Genomic DNA, 22,521 nt, shown 5'->3' with positions numbered 1-22,521 from the left:
TTGTCAGTAAGCAGAAGTTCTTTTGCGTGAAACAATTGAGCATCCGTTTCACGTCATGAAATCCAAGATGGCGGCGCACTGGAATTTTCAAATGAAAAATAGGCGATAATCAAATTCTGTTTTGTCCGACACAAAAATCTTATTTCCGTGTTTTCCAACAAAATATGAAATTAGATTGTATTTTCAACAATTTTAACCTTAATTTATTTCAAGAGTGGAGTTTCCTTTAAGAGTGACAGTCGTCATTGCACAAGGACGTTCCACGCATGGACGACAAAGGGAAAACGTTTCCGTTAAAAGTGAACTGCAACTGCACGTCTTACCAGCACCAGCTAAACTGACAGTACGGCACGGCACATCAGTTTCGACAGGATTGGTGAATATCTGCACCACAAGTGTCTTGTCAATGTAGACCCACAGTTCTTCACCGCCAGAAAAGGCAAAGTTTTCCTCGCCTGTAAAGTTGAAAGTCGTGCGAATTGCAGCCGTAAATCTGAGAAAGAGAAACGAACATAACAAAGCTAAAGAGGCCAGATTAAAATGATATTACTGCGTCCAATTTTTTTTTGTTGGACATGCAAACACAAACCAGTCTTTAAACCAGAATTGAAATGTTGCAAAAGCACATTATATACATATATTAATCGATGGAAAAAAAGTTGGAGCTGGGAGTGTAAACATACCCGTAGTTTCTGAGGGCATTCGTTAGGCAGTCTCTCTGTCCTTCAGCTCCAAATCCGCGTCCATCAACTGGAAAAAACTTGTCATCAAAATGTCGAAACACTGTATTGCCATTGGAGTCTGTCTCTAACTGCTTCCGTAGCTCCAGTTTCTCGTCATAATGTCTGTTTCTTCCAGACTCACTTCTAAACCACTGAGAAAATGTGTCAGTGGTAGGAGAGTTCGATATTGCCAGCCAGCTGCCATATGGACTGTGCACATACCGAGGGTTCCTATAAGTGGTGTTACTGAATGCACCAAGGCCAGTAAAATCAACATCGGAAATCCTAAAGACATTTGACAGTTTTAGTAGGAAGTTCAACGTGCCAGTGTGCAAAACGGAGCGCCTTAAAAAATCTTTTAATGTTAGCCATAGCCTAAGAATGTAAATGTAAATATGTTTTATGTATGTATATTTTCTCAACACAAGGTCATTCTGAGTGATATGATTCTATTAGATTGTACATTTTTTATTATCAAAGACCTTTGTGATTAATTTAATTATAGATTTTGTTTCTTGTACATTATACACGTAATTCAGTCTTCGGACTGCGAGGTGTTCTTTTCAATAAACGATTTATCTATCTCTATCTATCTAGAGAAACAAGAATAACATGCCTCATTTTTCTATCGTTAAACGAAAAGAATAAGATATCGTTATAGAATGAGAAATTCACAACATCACAGTACAGGTTTAATTAAAATCGTTCTTTCCAACTTATGTATGACTGGTCCACAATTACTACCTAATTAATGTTAAGTATCAGTAATAATTAATTAATTAATTAATTAATTAATTAGCAATGTAGTACTTGTTGGACCAGTTCATTAAATGTACTGAATGTAAAACGAAATAAAGTTGTTGTTTGCTGTTTTTCGTTTAGAGTTGAAATGAAAAAAACGTCCTTGGCTAGCGTTAAAATTACAGTAGGCCTTTTTTCTTGTTATAAACTCTAATGACATGCACTAAAATTATAGAATAGAATCCATTCTTTGAATTCTACATTTAGAAAAATTTAAATATGTATTGATAAGAAATTAGTGTTAGTACCTTTTATCTATCAATGTACTATTGCCAATACCTTTCTCCATTCTTTCATAGTAGGAATAGATTCTAAGCATGATCAAGACTCGTGACACGAGTCACTGACTGACATTAAACCATTTGCTGCACTGTATTGCAACACATTGCATTCAACAGTCAAGCTTCTCATTAATATTTAACTCACCTTAAACCTTAAGCTGATAGAGATAGCACTGTATTCGGTAAACATGTTATTATAGAAAACAAGTAAAAAATGTGAGTGATGTACTTACTGAAAGTCATAATAGGTAATGTCCACGTAGTAGTTGGAAGCGTTCAGTGTCGTGTTAGTAGCAGCTATAAAAACATAAGGGCAACGACAATCAGAGGTTTCAGGAACAAGTTTTGTTACTTATGCATCTTAAGGCTATGTGTGTAGATACCTACACTATGGGTACAAAGGAAAAGTTATTTGCGTTAGAAATAAAATTCAGTTTTCAAGGCAAAATGAGATTGTATGGTTGTAGAATGTCTAGACCACATCTAAGAAATATCACTGCTTACAGGCGAACAAACATTATCAACGCCAGTTATTTTTGAGTTCAATCATGCATAAATGTAGTTCAACCTTTTGAGTTGAGGAGTACAATGTTCAATGCCAGTAGGCAAATGCTTCCTTTGTTCTTTCACTGTTTACTTTTTTCCACAGTAATTTTATTTTTTGGAACAGAAATGCAACATAGTTGTCACGAATACAGCTGACTCAGTAAAACTACAAGTAAAGGCACGTGTTATGGTCAATCCACATCACGCGTGACCAGTATTTCCGAGAATGAAAAATGAGCATTTGAATTCCTCTTTGTAATGTCCGGCATATGAATGGAATGTTGAACATTTCTCTGGAAATCTTTCCGAAAAAGGTACATTAACTGAAAAATGGTTCAAAATACTTGGGAAACAATTGTTATTCTTGAAATACTTAATGCTGTAATGTAAAGAAAAAATCATAGCTTTACACCGTCAATAAACTACGAAAATTTCTACGGGAAATCTGAAGTCTTGTTGGCGATCTTCAAAACTGACGAGTAAATTTCAAAACTCCGTTCAAATTTCAAAAATACCGGTCAAGCGTGACGTGGATTGACTGCAAAAATAGGTGGTTGGTGTACAAAACAAAAGAAAATTTTTTCTCATAGTTTGCATAAAAATGGAAGTTTACTCCCAGAGAACAAATATCTTATTGTTCGTGTAAACCAACATGGCCACTATAACGTCACTGTAAACCATCAATACGTAGAATAGATGACAAATAACGCGTTCAAACTGACTCACCCTTCCCCTCCAGAGTAGTAATGCTAACTTTCTCACTGATCGGGGTGGTTTGAGTCTCAATTGATCCATTACCTCCCGGATCGTTCGGTAAGTTTGTTCCATTAAAGGCAGTAACAGTCATGGTCAAGTGACACGTGTAGTCGATACCAGCCTTGACACCATCAGCTTGTTCAAACAGGATAAACTCGTTTTGGGTTGCCCCAATGAGGGAAGGTGCATCAGCACTCACACAGGTCACATTGAACCACACTGATATAATCTGCGAGGCAAACCAGATGTTTGTTCTTATAAGCCCGTGTTTACCTTGTGTTCGTTTTCTCTTGGGATGACGCACCTAACAACTACAAGGCGTACATTTCGAACACGCGTTACCGGTTTAAAACTTTTAAGAGAAAGTAGTAGTAATCTGGATCGTACAAAGTGTGCCTGCCATATTCGTTGGTATGAAATCTCATAGCACAGGAATCAGTATTCCTAAGATTATAGTTGTGAGATTTGAGTATCAAACAATAAATTCAAGAATGGTGTTCAGCATAAACTTGTTTTTCATTTAACATGAAACAATGTGGCTAGTTTCACTCTAGCAGCTTATTCATTGTAGGTGGCATTTCAATCAACATATAATGCTCTTTATCATCTTCCATTGATTCAAGAGCCTGGGTCGCTATCTAAAGCTTAAAAAATTCAATTTTGCTCTGTCCACAACTGTTCTCAATATTCAAAAACACTCCGAAGCCTTGCTATTAAAGAAAGTATCCCTATAAACCACCCATTAGAGTGGTTTTCAATTGAGTGTCGAAAATAATTTCGCGTTTGCTTTGGTTTTGCTTTACTACGCTCTGTGATTGGTTAACAAAACTCGCGCCATTTTCTCAGCCAATGAGAAACAAAACTAAAACCAATCGTGCCTCGCTCGCATGTATTTTCCCGCGCTTGGCGCCGGTCACATGTACTTGCTTCTAATTCTGATTGGTTTATTGCACTGTTTGCATTTGCTGTGATTGGCCAGAGTGATTACTTTTGTTTTGATTTTACCACACTCAATTGAAAACCGCTCTAATTAGATGTATTAAACAAACAAGTAACTTACAATTGTAATATTCCACGTGTCCACATAGGTACCGTTACTAGATGGGTTCAGCACATAGGGTGGGTAAAGCACTGCAGCTCTATTCCAACTCACTCTGAGTTGGAAGTCTCCCGGAGCTGATGCATTCACGTTGATTGGCGCTAATTGGATGAGTAGAAAAGAAAACGTTATGTTAAAAAGGCCAAACCAAATTAAAACATGGAGGTTTTTGCAGAAAACAGTGGTTGCAGCATGTTTCCTAGTGAGATGCTTTCATTACGAGTAGTACCAATATTATGGGCGTTAATCAAGGAAAATCAGAAAGTGGTGGATGTAACGGGTGTAAAAATCTAGGCGACAGGGAGCACGGGAGCATAATCCCTTCAACATCGAAAATTGAACTACTTGTTATTAAGAAAAATACATATAAAAAAACTAAAACAAACGTTTTGGCCCGAATAATGAAAATAGCAAATAACACAAAGTATGAATTTCAAAGCACAGCATGGCAGACGCTGTTTATAAAACAAACAACTCTAAAATCCTGACCTGGGTCTGTTCAATCTCGTACTCTGGGAATTGAAAAGATAAATTTTTGGATTGGCTGTCCCGAAAGAGCTTGTATCGTTTTCCCGCAAAAATCCTGCGGTAATAAAATTCCAGTTCTCCAGAGTCTCTCCTGGCGACTAACTGCTGGCCAAAAAGCCTGCGGACTCTGGATACAAGATTGGGAACTTTTACATTGGTCTTGTTACAACTGAATAAAGCAAACCAACTGGCAAGAGCTGAGTTCTTAAAACTAAGACATGACATTGGGAAGAGGAGGGTCACCCCAGGAATCACCATTTTAAGCCCTTATGAGGTTGTAAGGTGAATGAAGTACAGAGCTAGTAAATATCGGCTAAATGATCCCACTTTGAACTGTAGCAGTGTATGCTCGGGCATTACGTACAACATGTGAAATCTTGAACGGGTTGATTTTTATACGATCCTCCTGGGAAAAACCTGACTGATGCAACCCTTGGCGGTGACGCACACACTGCAGCTCTGCCAGATGACAGAGCATTGATAACAGAAACAAACGAACTGTACACATTACAGTCACATGTTAGCTGATTGTTGCCACTAAAGTCCCTGAAAGATGAAAGAGAACATGAAACTTATTTGTGTTTTCACTCATACGAGCGCCCAAGGAGGTTCTGAAAAAAACATTCTAAATAAAACAACAACAATCGAGGAAGATGCTAACAGTAGATTTCCTTTGAATGGTTCACCTGTAGAGTGTAAACGTAAGGATTTCATCGCCAAAGTTAAGGAAAGAAACACTTTGTACAGAATAGCAAAAAACAAACAAACAAACAAAAAAAACAGCACCATAGGAGTACTGGTCAACAGTTTGAAGTGAACGAAGCATAAAACTCGCCACACGCTGGGCATGTTGAAGGGACTGTTTGCCTACCGTGTACGTCCCGTTTTCATGAAAACTTGCTGTTGCAAGGAAAATCTATTGTCCTCCCAACATGTTGCGTGAAACCCAGCATGTTTGAAATTGTGCGTCATGAAACTGGGACAAAACGACCCACATTTTCAAAGTCGCATCGTGTGCACTGCTCTCAGAAACTGTCCCCGCTACAAAATAGGTATGAACCAACAATGACATGTCATTCATTATCCCATGAGCCTTCAGTAGCTATCGTCTCCCGTACGGCGACACGAGAGAGCATGTCCCAGCAACGTGTCCCTGCAACATGTCCCCTAGTGTGCGCCGAGCTTAACTGTAAACAGCCAAAAGAGAGAACTGCTCAATGACAACAGTTCACAGTTTAAGATTTGGTCCAAAAATCACGTTATAGCCACCTTGTATGTTCAATACAATTACATGTGACAGTAACAAAGGAAATTGCTACTGAATAGTTGAATTCAAGGGACAGTCCTGTTCAATGTTCTATCGCTCAGTTGGTATTTGTACTTACAAGTTATTAAGGCTTGTCAGTCCGTCAAAACAAGCTTGGCCAATGTTCTCTATTTTGTTATTCCCAAGGTTACTGAAATGAAAAGATTGACACTTCGTTAAGACAATTTATACGGTTTAGCTTCTCATCCCAAACAATGATATCTCCGACCACCAATATCAATGACAATGCAAATAGTAAAAATTTAAAAAAAAAACTTAATTATCGTCACCTCGAAGAGATTCAGAGATACTTACGAAACAACATACGGGGGGAAGGGATTGCTATGGTTAGTAAAAACAAAAAAAGAGTCCTCCTTGTTATTTCAAGGGAAATTGTGATGGAGATTTTTTGTTTTGGTCAAAACTGCACAAAATATTGGACACAGTACCTTAGATTGCTCAAACACGATATTGCTCTTAAAGCACCGAGAAGAAAAATTCTTAAATTTCGTTTTGTAACTCAGCTATTTTTCTGATGCCTACGTTGTTATATTGTTTTAAATATGAACGACTTTTGCCTTAGAGCCATTTACTGTAATACCGTGAGGAAAAAAGGCTGTGCCATTCAAAATATTGGATTCGATACATTTCCTTTATCATGAAATCTACCTTGCTTTTTAAGGTACTTTGTTGTAATGTTTGACAATTTATTGTAGTTTAGATCTTTAACCACAGGATTCGGTGCTTTTATTTCGTTGCGATGGCCCTTACAAACACAGTTACTGGTTTTGTAATTTGTGGCTCTGTAAACGCTTGGACATACACACTTGATTGCTCAACATCTGAAATTGTTTACCATCAAAAGGAGGAAAGAAAGCCTTGGGCCAGCAAAGTGTACAAAATACTTACAGAGTTCGCAGATTTGATAAAGATGGAAACGTTGGCAAGAAAACAATTTCATTATCTTGTAAGTATCTAGGAAATACACAGAGCAAGAAACAAATTAGTAATTGGCGAATATTTGAGGCATGAAGCCCCTTAAAGTTGCCCCAAATTTCCTCCTGATAAGAAGTCCTTCCATCGCTGCTTTCTATCATCTAAACGTTTTTAATCATTTCTTTTTTAATGTTTTAACAGTCGAATGAAAATTAATGGCAACAAGAATCAATAAACTTACATTGCAACATATTTCACAAAATGATCAAATGCGCAGTATCTATATACTGAATACATGTATATGTTAAAGAAAAACTTAACATATATAAACATTAACTAACATAAAGAGATCACTTGGACAGCTGCAGTTTAACAGCTCACTTACATATTCCTAACACTTGTTAAACCATTGAACGCTCCACTTTGAACAACTGAAATACTATTCTGTCTCAGATCTCTACAAAGAAACAAGACGCTTTGGATAAGACAATTTATTTTAATTTAATACTTTTGTTACGCAAATTAACATTTGTATGGACTTTTCTCATAAATAGCGGCCGATTTATTCATTCTTTTCAATATATGTTAATTAGCCCTAATAACCTCGTTTTGAGTAAAAATTCTATTGAATTTTGCACATGCTAACGAGCCTAGTAAGGCTAATTTTCATGAAAACAAAAGAATAATTTATCGGCGGCCATTTATGAAAAAGGTATATATGATCAATATTGAGACAACAAGTAAGTTAACCTAAAAGAAACGAATCATATGTTTCTGAGACGACATGGGATTCCTCTTGCAATGAGAAGCTAAATAACTCGATGGATGAACGAACGAACGAACGGACGAGCAAACGAACGAACAAACGAATGAATGAATGAATGAATGAATGAATGAATGAATGAATGAATGAATGAATGAATGAATGAATGAATGAATGAATGAATGAATGAATGAATGAATGAATGAATGAATGAATGAATGAATGAATGAATGAATGAATGAATGAATGAATGAATGAATGAATGAATGAATGAATGAATGAATGAATGAATGAATGAATGAATGAATGAAAGAAAGATAGAGATAGATAGATAGTTTATTGAAGCTTTAAAATTACAGCCCTAGATCTGAAAATGTATGAATGTGCAAAAGAACTAGTAATGCACCAAGCAATGAATGAAAACTAGTCCGTAATTACAAATCAAACGATTGGAATGGTGTATAATGTGTATATCTGGCAACACAAAAGTACCAAGACTCGCAATTTTACGGTTAATAAAATAAGGTCAAGACTGTGGTTAGTACGTCCTTACTTACAGTGTTTGCAAGCTTCCCAGCTTCTGAAACAAGTTGGTCCCCAGTTGTGTTACACTATTTTGTTCAAGTTTTCTGCAAACAAAATAAAGTCAGACTACATACATCTAAAATACTCTGGTTTCCTAAAAGACAACCTAAACTTACATAACCCTTGAAGCCCTAACAGTGATCAGCATCAAATTTCTCCTTGTAATATCAATACTTATTCAACCCCTGAGTTCAAGGATATGATCACCCAAGGTGAATTTTCTTGATATTTTAATAACTTCTCCCCAGTACTTTTATAAGAAAAGTATGGGGACAATAGAGGAGAATTTGTCCTTTGATATAAGGGGTTAGAGATTTAAAATTTGTCATTTATATGATACTTTGTTAGTTCATTGACGCAGTGTTCACATCATACATTGACCTCAGTAAATGTATATTCTTTTAATACATCCATGCCAATCACAAGATGATGTTAAACACAAAATACTAAAACGATTAAAAACACTTAACGCCTACTCTCAGTATACTCCACTTTAGGCATAATTTTGCGTGGACTGTCTAAGGCTACTATTAGCTTGTGACTTTTTGAATTATTAGCATTACTAGTTTATTATAATAATTGTTAATTTCAGTATTAGCGTTATTAAGTGTGAAGTATCAAAATCACGTTTAACCATTTGAGTTATTAGCGAATTTTAGATCCGAGTTTACCGCGAACCGCGAACCGCTGGAGGTCATGTGACCAGTCTCACGTCACGTTTGAGGTTTTTGACGTGCGTTTTCAACATGGAGAGGTAGGTTTTCACGTATGTCATTAACCTGAAAGCTTTTAGCGTATAACTCTTGTTTTATCTCACGTAATGATACAAAAATCTTGTGGAGCAAGTCTTTATCCACTAACAGAGGCACAAATTCGGACGAAATGCTAACATTGAAAACAAGTGCCATTTATGGCTGCTGATTCAAAATGGCGGCCGTAAATTTGCAAGAAGAACCAAATCGAATTACGTTTGAACGTCGAACCGCAAACCGCCGTTAGAGGTTCGCGGTCAACTCGGATCTAAAACTCTCTATGACCACACTAGCCTTAGTTAAATGAAAATTATTGGAGGTTAGTTCAAGGAACGCGAATTTAATTTTCAGGTATAACATAGTCGCTGTCCTCGCAGCCTAAGGTCTCTTAAGGACGGTTCCTACTATTGTTACTGCGCATACATTCTGTGCATCGCGAGATACTCGGGTTTCCTATGGGTGGTGCCTGCTAATACGGGAATATTTTTGCGCGGTTTAAAACTATACGGAGAAAGCAGAACTTACCAAATGCTTTTGGTATTGCAAAAGAAAATTGGGGGTAACCATGCATTTTTCAGAGATAATTAGGCTTCAATTTAGGAAAAAATCCCATACATTGCTTTATATTTTGGCGTTTTTTAGTTATATCATTGCTTAATTATCTCTGAAAAATGCGTGGTTACCCCCAATTTTCTTTTCGGATTCCTATAGGGCTTGCTAAGATCTGCTTTTCCCGCATAGTCATAAACCGCGCAAAAATACTTCGGTATCAGTAGGCACCGTCCTTAAGCCCAGCAACATGATCACATTTTATTCATTCACTCGTGGTTTGTCGGTTGCATGAGGCGATAACAGAGACCACGGTTGACTGATAACAGCTGTCTCAGGCGCCTTCAAAATGTGAAATCACTAACAGTACATTTAACCATTTAAATGCAATTGATGCCATACAACAATACCATTGAAATTTGACATGCTACTTACAGCTCCCTTAAGCTTGTAAATTGGTCCAACTCTCCGGGCGTGATGGTAGGAATTTTGTTATTGGTCAGGTATCTGAAAAAGAAAGACATTACGTTTCCATAGCTCCCTTTGACTGTCACACTGATCTCCGATCCAACGGTAAATCAAAAGCTCCTTTCGCCATTGTTGATGCAAAATGTCTGGCATGAAAATTGCATGGGATATGGATAAGAAGGGTCGTTTCTCAAGACACTGTGTTGCTGCAACGGTGGGGGGGGGGGGGACGAATGTTTGGTTTTATAAACAGAGCTGATAAGGTAAATTGACCATCGTAGAGAGACAAACAAAAAAGATGCCAATGTTTTGAACGCTAGTCCTTCGTCAGATACGCTCTGGGTTATATTCTTGCAAATTTTATTTAATCACCAGCCAAGACAGTACCATATTCAACTTAAGCAGGTTATTAAATAATCGTTAATAGTGGCATCTGCTGCACTCCCCATCTCAAAAGCGCCACTAAACCGAAAAGTATATGAACTCTCTATGCCGCCCCTCGCTTATCCGTACTTGTAAGATAGTTGACTGGGAACCTACGAACTAAAAGGCTATTTCATTTTGTTCTTAACAATCTCACTGTGCTAGTTTCTGTTAATGTTCCCTAGGAGGTTTTAAACGCAGGTTACTGTTGATATAATACGCGCTCTGTCCCTAATAAATGCCCTGCGCTCCCTTATGCTCCCAAATTCAAGTACATGTATGTGGCCTGAGCAGTAAGTTGAGTCAAATGGAAAATGTGTAAGATGACATAAGGTCTGCCTCCTTCCTACGGTCCCACCCCTCCCTCTTTGTTGTCTCGGGATCACAATTAACGCGGGTTTGCGCGTGTAATAAACCCCAATTGGCTAACTTTTTCTTAAAATAATTATTTTTTAAGCCACACAAAAAACAATTTTCACCCAAAGGTGATGTACACGCTGAAAATCACACAGAAAAATTGACAAATTCAAACAATAGGCTATTAACTTACTGAGTACTAGTCAACAATACATGATTTTATTATTAAGCCATGATAGTTATTGGAAATTCAGCTGAAGATAGCAGAATTTCTATGTACTAACCCACATGGTTGACTGCCTCTCTAGCAGTTGGCTTCCTTTCAACAATAAAACAACATTGATAACAGAGAGCGTGGGGAGAATTATCTATCGAGTTTGATGAACAGAGTACATCAGACACATATTTGCCCTGTTGTTTATGAAAAACACTTTTCTTTTCATGGACGTTATACATGTTAACAATAAGACGCACCTCCAGAATTCACTGATGTAAAAAATAATTATTATTATAACATAAATAAAGACACTACTCACAGATACAGAGGATTTTGATTCTTTAACGTTCTTGCGGGAAATATAGCCAGTTTGTTGTTCACCAGAGTGCTGCATAAATACAAAAAAAAAAAAAAGAAAAGAAAAGAAACGAACAAATTATAAGAACTAAAAATATGTTTTAGGTAAAAGGTATTTAGAGTTATGAGTAATGCCGACCGTCTTTGAAATTTGACAGGCAATAACATGATTTGCATAAGACGTATATGTGTTTTCTATGTCCCAACAAATATATAAGCTTTCTTGAGAATTCAGTTCATTCTGATACATTTCAGTCAGTCTGTAAAGTGACACTATTAGGAAATTGAGTTTGAGGAAATTCGGGGTAATTCCATTTCATTCCGCTGTCATTCCTGGTCATTCTGGCTCAATTCAGTTCCGCTTCTGTGTTTAGAAATGCCCCAATTTTTTTTTAAGTCACTAGTAGTTGTCAGTATTGTACATAAGACATCTAGCATTGTTACAGTGGACATCTCCACTTACATAGTATTTGATACTGTTACTCCTTTCAATGCATCATCATGGATAGATTGTATTTGATTATTAGAAAAATCCCTTGAAAAACAAGCAAACAAAGAAAGTTATTCAGATGCAGTACGCACCCATAACAGCAGTTTTCAATGACTGTCATAAAATCAAAACCAAAAGAAATTACTCTGGCCAATCACAACGGACGCGAACAGCGCAATGAAGCAGGCCAATCAGAAGTTGAAATAAATACATGAAAATGGCGCCAAGTGCGGGAAAACGCGTCCGAGCAAGCCATGATTTGTTTTTGTATTGCTTCTCCATGATTGAGAAAGTGGCGAGAGGTTTTGTCAGCCACTCACAGAGCATAGTAAAACAGACAAAGCAAAGGTGAAATCACTTTTGAAACTGAACTGAAAACCGCTCTTATGATAATCAACATGTTGGCAGCTTGGCTGGGCACAGTTCGAACAGGACTAAGCTTTATTTTAGCTCACAAATAGCCTGGTTGTGATAACAAGATCAGATCATAGCAATGGGGTTGTCGACAAGACACATCACTTCAAATATTATCTACACTTTATACAATTCAGTGGCTACTACCTCTGCTGTAAATAATAGGATACAATACCAGTCTGACTGTCATTAAGTATAATACGGATTCATGAAAATATGAAAGTTGTCCCTGGAAAGCAACTGATGTGACTTTTGTTTCGACCAAGAGAAAGACATTGACTCAGTTATAGAGTAAAATTGTCAAACAATCCTTTGACCCAAACTGACCCTCACGCTCTTTAAAAATACTTACAGTCTATATACAGATGATGATGTATCACCAAACAGCTTTCCTGTTATGGCCTGTATTAAATTGCCTTCAAGTCGGCTATAAGAAAAAAACGACATGATTACTAAGGTAATGATGATAGAATGGTTTGCGCATCTCACTTTCAATCAAAACCTGTGATTATGGGATAGAGTTCCGTTTTTATCACAAAACCAAGAGCTGATAAAACATTGGAACAACGTTTCTTAAAGGAATTGAAGGCAGAAAATCCGGCGAACGTGTGTTAAGACAACAAAACACTATCTAAAAAGCACTATAGGTTGGTTATGCACCGAGTCCTTCAACTATTGGTCACGAGGGAGTAACTTACAGGGTGTTCCCCACTGTGACTGAAAGAAAAGGATTTTCTTCAAAAGTAGCAATCTTGTTGTTGTGAAGCGACCTGGGATAAAAAGAAAGTGGTTAGAAGTAAACAGCATCAGTATAACAACAACTAGATAGGCATTGATAATTGTTAAAAGAGAGGAAGGAACGGGCAAAAAATTATATTGCTGCTGCTGCTGTAAACGCTCACCTAAAGGCGTACGTGTTTAACCAAGGTAAGTCTGAAAATATTTGTGTGGCTCTGGAAGTAACACTGACAATGTTCACTTGCAGTTTCTGTAACAAGGGTCTTGGTGGGACCGTAAATTAACAACAAACCCAACCTCCAATCTGGAAGGCAAGGGATTGTATTTGTGTGGTCTCTCCCCAAAAATTTGTCTGGCTTGGTTGAACCTGCCAGGAGCTTGAGCCTCTGTCCGCATAGCTTTTGGGTTCTCAGAGACACACAAGTTCCCACACCACAGCAAGATAACAGCCCAGGTACATGTAAAAGGCCTTATGCTTCACTAGAGGCGATAAGGGATGCGTAAGTGACTGTTTACTTACAAATATCGTCCAACGTTCACAGTTCTGAAAGCTTCCGTGACTATCGTTGTTAGCTCCATATTGTTCAGCTCACTAAGCAACACAAATGAAGGACGTGAATAATTTACTGAAATTATGCAAGTTATCAACCTCTTGAAATTCAGACAAGTTAACGTTTCAACTGACAGGAGGCTTAAACCAGCTGGCCATTTACTAAACACATGAACATAAGACTTTCCTGCAACCAACCCAAGCGATCACAAGTGGTTTATGTGCACTTTGAGCTAGGACCTTTCAATAACACAACCTAAGTGCCAAAACTGGGATGTCTTAGTACAGTTTCGTATCAAGAAAACTCATTGACTGGAACGATCTTCCTGCCAATATTTATGAGCAAGAAACTGTTGGAGCCTTCAAATCAGCCGTCACCGCCCACTTCGCCTTTGGTGATAGTAGTGATAACAGTTTATTAAATACCCTTTACAGCCAAAAGCTGAATTACGGATAATTTGCCATCCATTTACATGATTTATTTCACCTGCCCCTTTCACTTACACCCACTACTTAGCACCTATATATTAACAGTAATGGACCTAGTCCCTTGGTGAATATAACATGTTTTGATTTAGCTGGACAGTATAGGCTGCTCTAACATTACTAAACAACCGATGATGTAAATGAATCATTTAAAGACCACTTTCACTTTCCCAAGCAACTTGAATTGCAGTTAGCAAGCAAATATCAAGAGACTGTAGCACAACACAGCTAAACAAGTCGTGACTGGACTTACATGTCGTACATGTCCACGTCATCAAAGGCACGGGATCCTATGTGCTTCAAAACATTACCAGTAAATCGCCTGCAAAACAAAACCATAGATGAGTGCAAACTCTCAGCTGACAGACACTGATTTTTCCATTAGAATGGTTTTCAACAGAGCGTCGAAAGTTATTTGCGTTTGCTTTAGTTTTGCTTTGATGCGCTCTCTGATTGGTTAACAAAACTCGTGCCACGTGGTTTACTCACAATATGCAGCCAGCTCCTTTCACATCTCGGAATGCTCCAGTTTCAATTGAAGAGATTCTGTTGGTACTAAAATCCCTTGATTGACACAAAAACGTTAACAATTAGTAGGTGGTAGTGCAAATAAGTCAGTAGGTATACCAGATATAATTAAACTAGATAGATATCTATTTATAATCTATAGCCAACATATATACATGTATAACAATCATTATGTATTACCGTCGAGGAAGTTAGCAGGTCACAATTTATTGATTATTTTTTTAAACTTTTTTAGAATGTCGCATCATGGTGATAGCTTGTCTAGCTTGTACATACCAAACTCTACTTCCAGAACTTCCTGAACATGTCATTCCAACAAATGTTCCATTGCGTAGTGATGTGATTCTGTTGTTATTAAGACCTCTACAAATGCAGTAATAAATATAATATTTTGTCACTTTAACTATGAAATAGCAACCAAGCTCGTCGACGTTTATTGATCTCAAAGAATAAACAACACTTTCTTTTTAAACCAATAACAACTTTTCTCTGGTAGCACAGTCTCCTCCATTATTTTGAGCCATGATACCCAGCTCAAAATAATAAAAAAAAGGGGAGTGCTAGGATAATAATATCTAAGCACTCGGATTTCTTTTTTCCGAGTATGCCTGTGTCACTGTCTAGAAAAAATACATCATCCTCATTCATTCACCAGGTTGGAAATATACCATCACATTTATTCCATATACCACACGTTCGGCATTCAAATCCTAGCAGTACGCAGGATATTTATCCCATAAACATAGTTTAATGGCCTTAGCTCCTACGAGTCTCCTGTAGCTCAGTGGTAGAGCATCCGAACTAGTAGTCGGAAGTCTTACGTTCGACTCCTGATAGGAGCACTCGGATTTCTTTTTTTCCGAGTTTGCTTGTGTCACTTTGTAGAAAAAATAAATCATTCTCAATATAGCTACTTGTTTGAAAAATCTTAGTGTTTATCAGTTTTCGAATCAAATAAAGCTGAAATTAGCATGAAATAACTAAAACTTTACTATATCCACTGCTCATATAGTTGAGTCTGTCTCCCTGTGTTTGCACGCTATTTACTTGTCTCTATCAGTCCCTTTATCTTATTTGTTTTGCACAGTAAAGGCAGGGGGATAATTCGGAAACCGCAAGGCTCATTTATCCCCCTGACTCGACTTGTTACACACATCTCATCCCTAATATGTTGTAATTTATGTTATTTGCAGTAGCTATTGTGTATTAAGTGTCAAGAGAGTAATTTGTAATGAGTCTAATAAAAATCCACTTGTTGTTGTTGTTAGCAGGGAATAGCAACTCATATAAGCTTTAAACAAATGAGACACTAATGATTATAAATCACAGTCAAGAAAGTAGTCAGGAACTAAAAGAAACTACCGTTGTATAGGAGTATTAATGTTTCGAATTAAATGTGAACGTTTAGACACTACATGAGAAGTTTCATAGTAATTATTAAAAATCATGCGATCATGGCTCTAGTCTAAGTCAGATTCAAAGCTCAACTGTTGAGCATTGAAGAGTCCTGATCACAATGTGACAATGCTACCGTTCCAATTACACTCGGACGTTTGTACTAATTTCCATCCCTGTTCAACTAGGTAGGTTGAGCCAGACAAAGTCTATAAAATGCTCACATTTCAGAATTGAATGTTTTGTGTTTTACACGGCACTGATTTGACCAAATAAAATATATATTACATTATTTTTAGAACTGGTAAATAAATAATCAAAGATTAGGGAGTGTGTTCGATGATCTCGATCCCAGGCTCTTTGGCAAGTTGGTGATTATGTCATCCGCTCTTGCAAAATCTGCAGATACGCGTCCCAAGATCCATTCGTTGATCGATCAACTGTCCCATACAATCTCCAATCTATATTAGGGGTACATTCTTTCTACGTCGAATGCAATCTATTTAACCATAACAGCACAACAGGGCGAAGGACGAGCAACTCTTTAAAACGCCTGTTATGGTTGTAACGTCTGGCAGCCATGATCGCCACTTCCTGATTAATAATTAATGAACAAAAAAAAAAAAAAACGAAACAAAACAAAACAAACGACCTGGTGAATCTGGTGAACATCTCTAAGTATGTTGTAAATGGTTTGAGAATCTATATGAAACACTCGACAGGCTGTTTTATGCAATTTCCAAACACCTTGGAATAGGCATTAAAAAAAAATTGGTGTTTCGGATGAAACATTCTTCGTCGTTTTAAATATACCGTACTACTCCCAACACATTGTAACTTATTTACTCACAGTGAATCAACACGCTTATTATGGAAGTCTCCACCCACTGGAAGAGTCGTAAGTTGATTATTATCAAGATCCCTGCAAACGATAAAGACAGTGAAAAATACGTTTGGCTTCTTGGATGATTAAGTTGCTTTTATTCAAGAGTAAACAGAATTCTGGCAAAGTAAAATTTAATATCAGTGGTTGCAAAATAAAACTACATGTATTAAACAATAAACGCATTCAGTAAAATAATGTTAATTCAGTTTTGAACACATCTTACAGGGCATCTTTAAGACATCAGCTCTTTCGAGATGGCAGCTTCTGTTTTTACATTTATCCCTAAGATGATGTTTCAGTGCCGCAAAAGTTTATTATTAAAATCTGGATCATTGTATAATGCAATTCCAGGGACTTGATTGGCTTAGCGGCCATGGTATATATATGAGCCATTATACCACGCCTGAGAAAAAGCGACCATTAAATTGCCTTCTGGTTGTTCTTTTAAAGCGAAGTCAGCAAGATCTAAATTCTTGATTGTTTCATGAACTCCCACTTCTTGGATACAAGATGATTATGGCCGACTCAGAGCGTAGGCTATCTATCATCTCATATCCAACGCGTGCTCATGGAACAATTGTCAATTAATCAGGGCATATATTTAAATTGTTATGAAATAGTTTTACATTTAATAGGGTATCATGCGATACTCACAATGAAGTCAATAGGGACATAACAGACAACGCTCCATCTTCAATAAAAGCAATATCATTTGACCTCAGATTTCTGATAGAAAAAAGATTAAATAAGTGACCGTGAAGAATCTCAACTTTGTACGGTGGCAGTTTCAAAAAACATGACAAGTGATCTTAAAAACTGCACAGTTTCCAGCCGTAGTCGTGGTTCTCATCAAGTGCCAGCAGCTGGTTACAACACTGGCTTTTTCACTGAGGTTTTAGGACTGCCTACTTATCAGTGAGGAAAGGCTTATAGCTTTATAGACTCACTCGCTAAGCTGCCCAATTTCAGACCCTTGCCATCTACTCTGAAACTTGATGACAACCCTTCATAGCAATTGGTTGATCGATAACAAATACAGCCCGGAATAACACACAAAGATGAATACTGCACTTACAGGTTTCGCATTGAAGACAAATCTTTGAACATAACCTTTAGAATCCTGCAAATTTGGTTATTCTGTAAACTCCTATAATAAAAAAAAAATGACACAGGTTTGCATACGTCTCAGTAAGTTATTTTATACAAGCATACAGATGACTTTCCTTATCTAAGTACAGTCTACTCCTGATAACTCGAACCTCGCACTAACTTGAACCAACTTTGCCTTCAGCTTTCAACTTTCCCCTCGATAACTCAAACTCCCTATAACTCGAACTGTTTTCAATTTCCCTTGAAGGTTCGAGTTATCGGGAGTCGACTGTAATTGAAATGATTAATACACTTACAACACAGTCAAGGCCCTGAGTCCATGAAATGCAGTGTCAGGTACAACATCAATGAGATTGTTGGAAAGAGACCTAAAACATATAAATATATGAACTACATTTAATTAAACCTACTTGCATATGGATTAGCAGCACATTACTGGTGTCCACTACCCAAAAATGACTATAAAATGCAATAAGAACTAATGGCATCATCTTCCTTCAACTCCACAGGTCATTAAGATATGAAACACACATAATTAAACCCTCCAAAATCTTTGGAAACAACAATGAAAAAATGAATCAATGAAATCACAAACAGTTCTCCTTTTAAAAGTGGAAAATTCCATTTAAAAATGGAAGTTGAGAACTCTGCCTTATTTTGCGGAACATATCACTTCTCATCCAATCAGAGAACAAATCTTTTAATTGTGCTTGTTTGTGCTGGACTTTCCTGCATCCAAACCAATCATGAGTTCACAAAGAAACCTGACATCTTACAAGGTCAGGGTATCCCGCATATCAGCTAATGGGAGGAACTATCGTTGTACGTATCACTCCACACCACTAAGCACATTACCGATATCAAGATAATGAAAAAACGTTTGGCGCCAATTTTGTCGACTACAAAAACTGAACTGTTATAATGTAACAGTTCTGTCAATGTAAGTCATCCAATGTAGGTATTTATCGTCGTTGTTAATTTAAAGCAAACTATTTGCCAGTGGAACACAATTTTGATGTAATATTATGTGCATGCATCAAACTAATGAAAAACATTAGATGCCACAAACGAAAGACATTATTGAGATGCTAAACAATTATTTTTACAATGTACAAATGATAAACAATGTATAAGATTGCAGTGAGGTGTAATATAATTGAACAAAAAGTAAAGATAATCATTATTAAGATAGGAATGTTAACTGATACTTACAGGGAGGTAAGTTGTGACAGATTTGTAAACTGGTTCTCGTGTTTGAAATTAAACTTGTTGCTGTTCATGTTTCTACAAAATTTCAATTTTTATGAACATAAGAATTCCAAATAACTGATGAATAGTTAACCCAACACCATGTTAAACTAGCTGATACAAGACATCACTGTGACAGTTATTTACAAAACGCAGCAGTTTAAAAACAAACTCTGAAAAACATTTACGTGTGAATACCATTTGAACCCATCACTGATGCACTGTTCCAACAACGGAACTGTCAAACCAACTGGGAACTGCATATTTTGTGTCCAACGGCTGATATTACACAAGCACAGGTACTATTTGTACTCTGGAATATGGGGAATAGGACATTTTCACCATGGCGTCATTTTACTACAACTATCAGAATCCTTCTGGTTTTTGTTTTCTCATGCTAATTAGAGCTATTGTTCTTTGCTGTCCACTGGGATTACAAAATTTGAATTTGAAAAGGAAAACGAAATGAATTCTGGTAGTTGCAGTAAGATGACGCCATCATGAAAATGGCCTATAGAGTTCAATATAAACTAAGAAAAAACACATTTTACAAAGTAATGATGCTCTCATTAGGAGAGTTGATCACCCCCAGCCCCCAGCCCCTTGCACCCCCTAAACACTCATCCAAAAGCTTGTGCGATGACAGTTCATTAGACTCCAGGGGCAACCCTGCACTAACAGCAAACTTCATATAAATTTTTGGAGAGGGTAATGTTTAGAAAGTGAAGAGTCTTTCATCTTTCAACGTTGACAACATGCCAACAGACAATCCTGCAGTCCTTCAACAGTCTGTAGCCAGTAACAAAATCAGACAAAAACGGCATAAGATGGTGCCTGCAAACCTCGGCCTTTAACACTTAAAATTAATTTCTTGGATGTATGAACTGACAGTTCAATCTGATCCCAAGGGTGCCCCTTTTAGAGATAACAATCCTTACATTGTTTGAATATCAGTAGGAAATGCACCATTCTCGACAGCAACAATGTCATTGTTTTGAAGATCGCTGTAAAATAAATAAATAAAAATCAATGGCTAACTAAGAACTAAGTACGGAAAGGAGTCATTAATACTGAGAATAAAATGACTACAAGTTGCAATTTAGTGATTAAGATTGTTGCGCTTTCATGAGTAGCTAACTTATGATCTTACAGTTAAGTGTTGTCCTGAGACTAAGACTATTTAGGGTGACATTGATTGACATTTTAACAACCTGAGCAAAAGTTTATCATCAGAGCAAAAAAAAAAAAATTGATGATGACTTCCTCTCAGGTTGTCAAAATGTCAGTGAATGTCACCTAAACTGATAATAAACCATTTCTGAGTTGCTTCGAACCTCATTATGAAAGCGAGGCTAAGTGCAAAGTTTTTGTTAAGAAAATTAGTTTTCATTCATATGCAAACAAAACTAATTATCATATGAAAAGTTTTGCACTTAGCCTTGCTTTCATAGTGAGGTTCACAGCAACTTGAAAAAGGCCTATTTATCTACTTATGATATGACCCCTCACGTTTTTGGTTGACACACCAGTGAGAGTGTTTAATATGTAAATAAATAACATAATTCACTTTCTTACACCAATGTGTTCTTGGTTCAGTTTTTGGACTTGCTGTGAGTTGAGGAAAGGTTTATACCCCTGGCCAGATTTTCTCTGTTCACAAAAACCAACACTTCCAACCCAACCTGATATTTAGCAGAACTACACTACACAAAATCTGTGGTGGATTATGTGGTCTTTCTCTACCAATATCAGACATTATTTTGATTGAAATTAATTTATTCAACAATATTAACTAATCTGATACCAATGATTTACTTACAGATTTCTTAGCGTATCAAGTTCTGAGAAAGTTCCATTGACAATGAATGTGATATCGTTGTTGTTCAAGAGCCTAAAATGAAAAACATAGTTTTAAATGCAAACCTTTCTTGGAAATTTTGGTGATTGATTCATGTGGATACAAACGAATAATATAGTATTTGAATAACACTAACCACCCTATAAAAACTTTAACATGAAAGACAGTGTTAGTAAATATCCTTTGATTTAAAAATCACGTTAAGATGACACATCATTACGAAATCGCGCCCATTGAAACACATCGCCCGATGAAAGTGGGGTACCATGATGCTTTGCGAGCATTACAAAGCGTGCCGCTGCTGGCGGTATCTTTTTTCTTGCAGCATGAGTTCGGTTATTTGTTTGAACAAGAGGAAAGAGTTTACGTAACGAAACGGTACCAGCGCCCCTTGAAAGGAATGTATAAAAGTTCTAACATCGAATGTTGTTAATATAGGATCATTTCATTCAAATTTTCGCTTGGAATCACAGTATATTGCCGTAAAAACACGCTTCGTTAATTGAAAATTACATTTGCTTGATTCCGCCGTGCCGCTCGATTATGCAAATTACTTTCAATTCACTGGAGGCTGTAATTATCTGTTTTCCTCCTTTTTTATCGCAATGATAGCACACATAATTCCCATTCTTACTAGGAACTATCGTTTGTCATCGAATAACCTAAAAATCATTACTTTCTTGATAGCGCAGGGCAGTTTTATTTATTTATTTTAGTTTAGTCACGCAACTTCTGCTGATAAACTTCGCCTTTCGTTCTTTTGTGTTGTGTTATTTTTCTATTGTGTTTCAATGAATAGCTGCGTTCCGCAAAATTTGTCACTTTAACAATACCATACACAAAAGACTGCTGTGATTGACGTCCAAAAGGAAGCTCATTTGCATTTTACGAGCGACGTGTTTCAATGGGCGCGATTTCGTAATGTACTGCTCAAACTTGATTTCATAAAAATTTGTAGCAACTGTAGTAATTCTTGATCTCATCTGACTTTATTAATAAACTATTAAATGAATATAATATTGTACTTACAGGTCACGGACAAGTGGTAAATGACTTTTGCCTTGGACGGACAATGGGACATACTGGAAATTGTTAACATCCAAATGGCTAGGAAGCAAAACAAAATGTGACACCTTATATGCTAATATTTTAGTAATAAGCACCATTTTATGCACTACATATTCACCAAAACTATATATGCTCATAACTTTGATGCACCATAAATTATGCACATGTGCACCAAACATATATGCTCATATGGACCACATGGACCAAAGGACCATAATTATACCACATATGTACCACATGCAGCACATATGCATCCAAAGAAAAATTATGCTTATATGTGCCATATATATGCATCAAACATGGC

General features: G+C 36.9%; 1 protein-coding gene across 3 annotated transcripts in view; it reads right to left on the bottom strand.

The window, feature by feature from the left end:
* The window catches only part of LOC146456576 (uncharacterized), an 89,510-nt gene that overhangs the window by 46,344 nt on the left and 20,645 nt on the right, over nt 1-22,521 (bottom strand). For all 3 annotated transcript variants that reach the window (XM_085093053.1, XM_085093052.1, XM_085093054.1), the window contains exons 18-44: nt 22,179-22,256; nt 21,111-21,182; nt 20,230-20,295; nt 19,256-19,327; nt 18,340-18,411; nt 18,009-18,080; nt 17,588-17,659; nt 16,898-16,969; nt 14,929-15,015; nt 14,614-14,688; nt 14,378-14,446; nt 13,609-13,680; nt 13,049-13,120; nt 12,703-12,777; nt 11,910-11,981; nt 11,409-11,477; nt 10,060-10,131; nt 8,296-8,367; nt 7,361-7,432; nt 6,949-7,014; nt 6,119-6,190; nt 5,098-5,279; nt 4,167-4,306; nt 3,077-3,335; nt 2,038-2,101; nt 684-1,007; nt 324-493 (exon numbers count right to left, since the gene is read on the bottom strand). In XM_085093053.1, coding sequence (XP_084949179.1) covers nt 324-493; nt 684-1,007; nt 2,038-2,101; nt 3,077-3,335; nt 4,167-4,306; nt 5,098-5,279; nt 6,119-6,190; nt 6,949-7,014; nt 7,361-7,432; nt 8,296-8,367; nt 10,060-10,131; nt 11,409-11,477; nt 11,910-11,981; nt 12,703-12,777; nt 13,049-13,120; nt 13,609-13,680; nt 14,378-14,446; nt 14,614-14,688; nt 14,929-15,015; nt 16,898-16,969; nt 17,588-17,659; nt 18,009-18,080; nt 18,340-18,411; nt 19,256-19,327; nt 20,230-20,295; nt 21,111-21,182; nt 22,179-22,256 — 2,660 coding nt within the window. The remainder of the gene's footprint in view (nt 1-323; nt 494-683; nt 1,008-2,037; nt 2,102-3,076; nt 3,336-4,166; nt 4,307-5,097; nt 5,280-6,118; nt 6,191-6,948; nt 7,015-7,360; nt 7,433-8,295; nt 8,368-10,059; nt 10,132-11,408; nt 11,478-11,909; nt 11,982-12,702; nt 12,778-13,048; nt 13,121-13,608; nt 13,681-14,377; nt 14,447-14,613; nt 14,689-14,928; nt 15,016-16,897; nt 16,970-17,587; nt 17,660-18,008; nt 18,081-18,339; nt 18,412-19,255; nt 19,328-20,229; nt 20,296-21,110; nt 21,183-22,178; nt 22,257-22,521) is intronic.

The sequence above is a fragment of the Pavona decussata genome, unplaced genomic scaffold (assembly GCF_977016875.1).
Source record: "Pavona decussata unplaced genomic scaffold, jaPavDecu1.1 SCAFFOLD_254, whole genome shotgun sequence".
NCBI classification, from domain to species: Eukaryota; Metazoa; Cnidaria; class Anthozoa; order Scleractinia; family Agariciidae; genus Pavona; species Pavona decussata.
The sequence above is the reverse complement of the archived record's forward strand: the minus strand, read 5'-3'. Positions and strand labels throughout refer to the sequence as shown.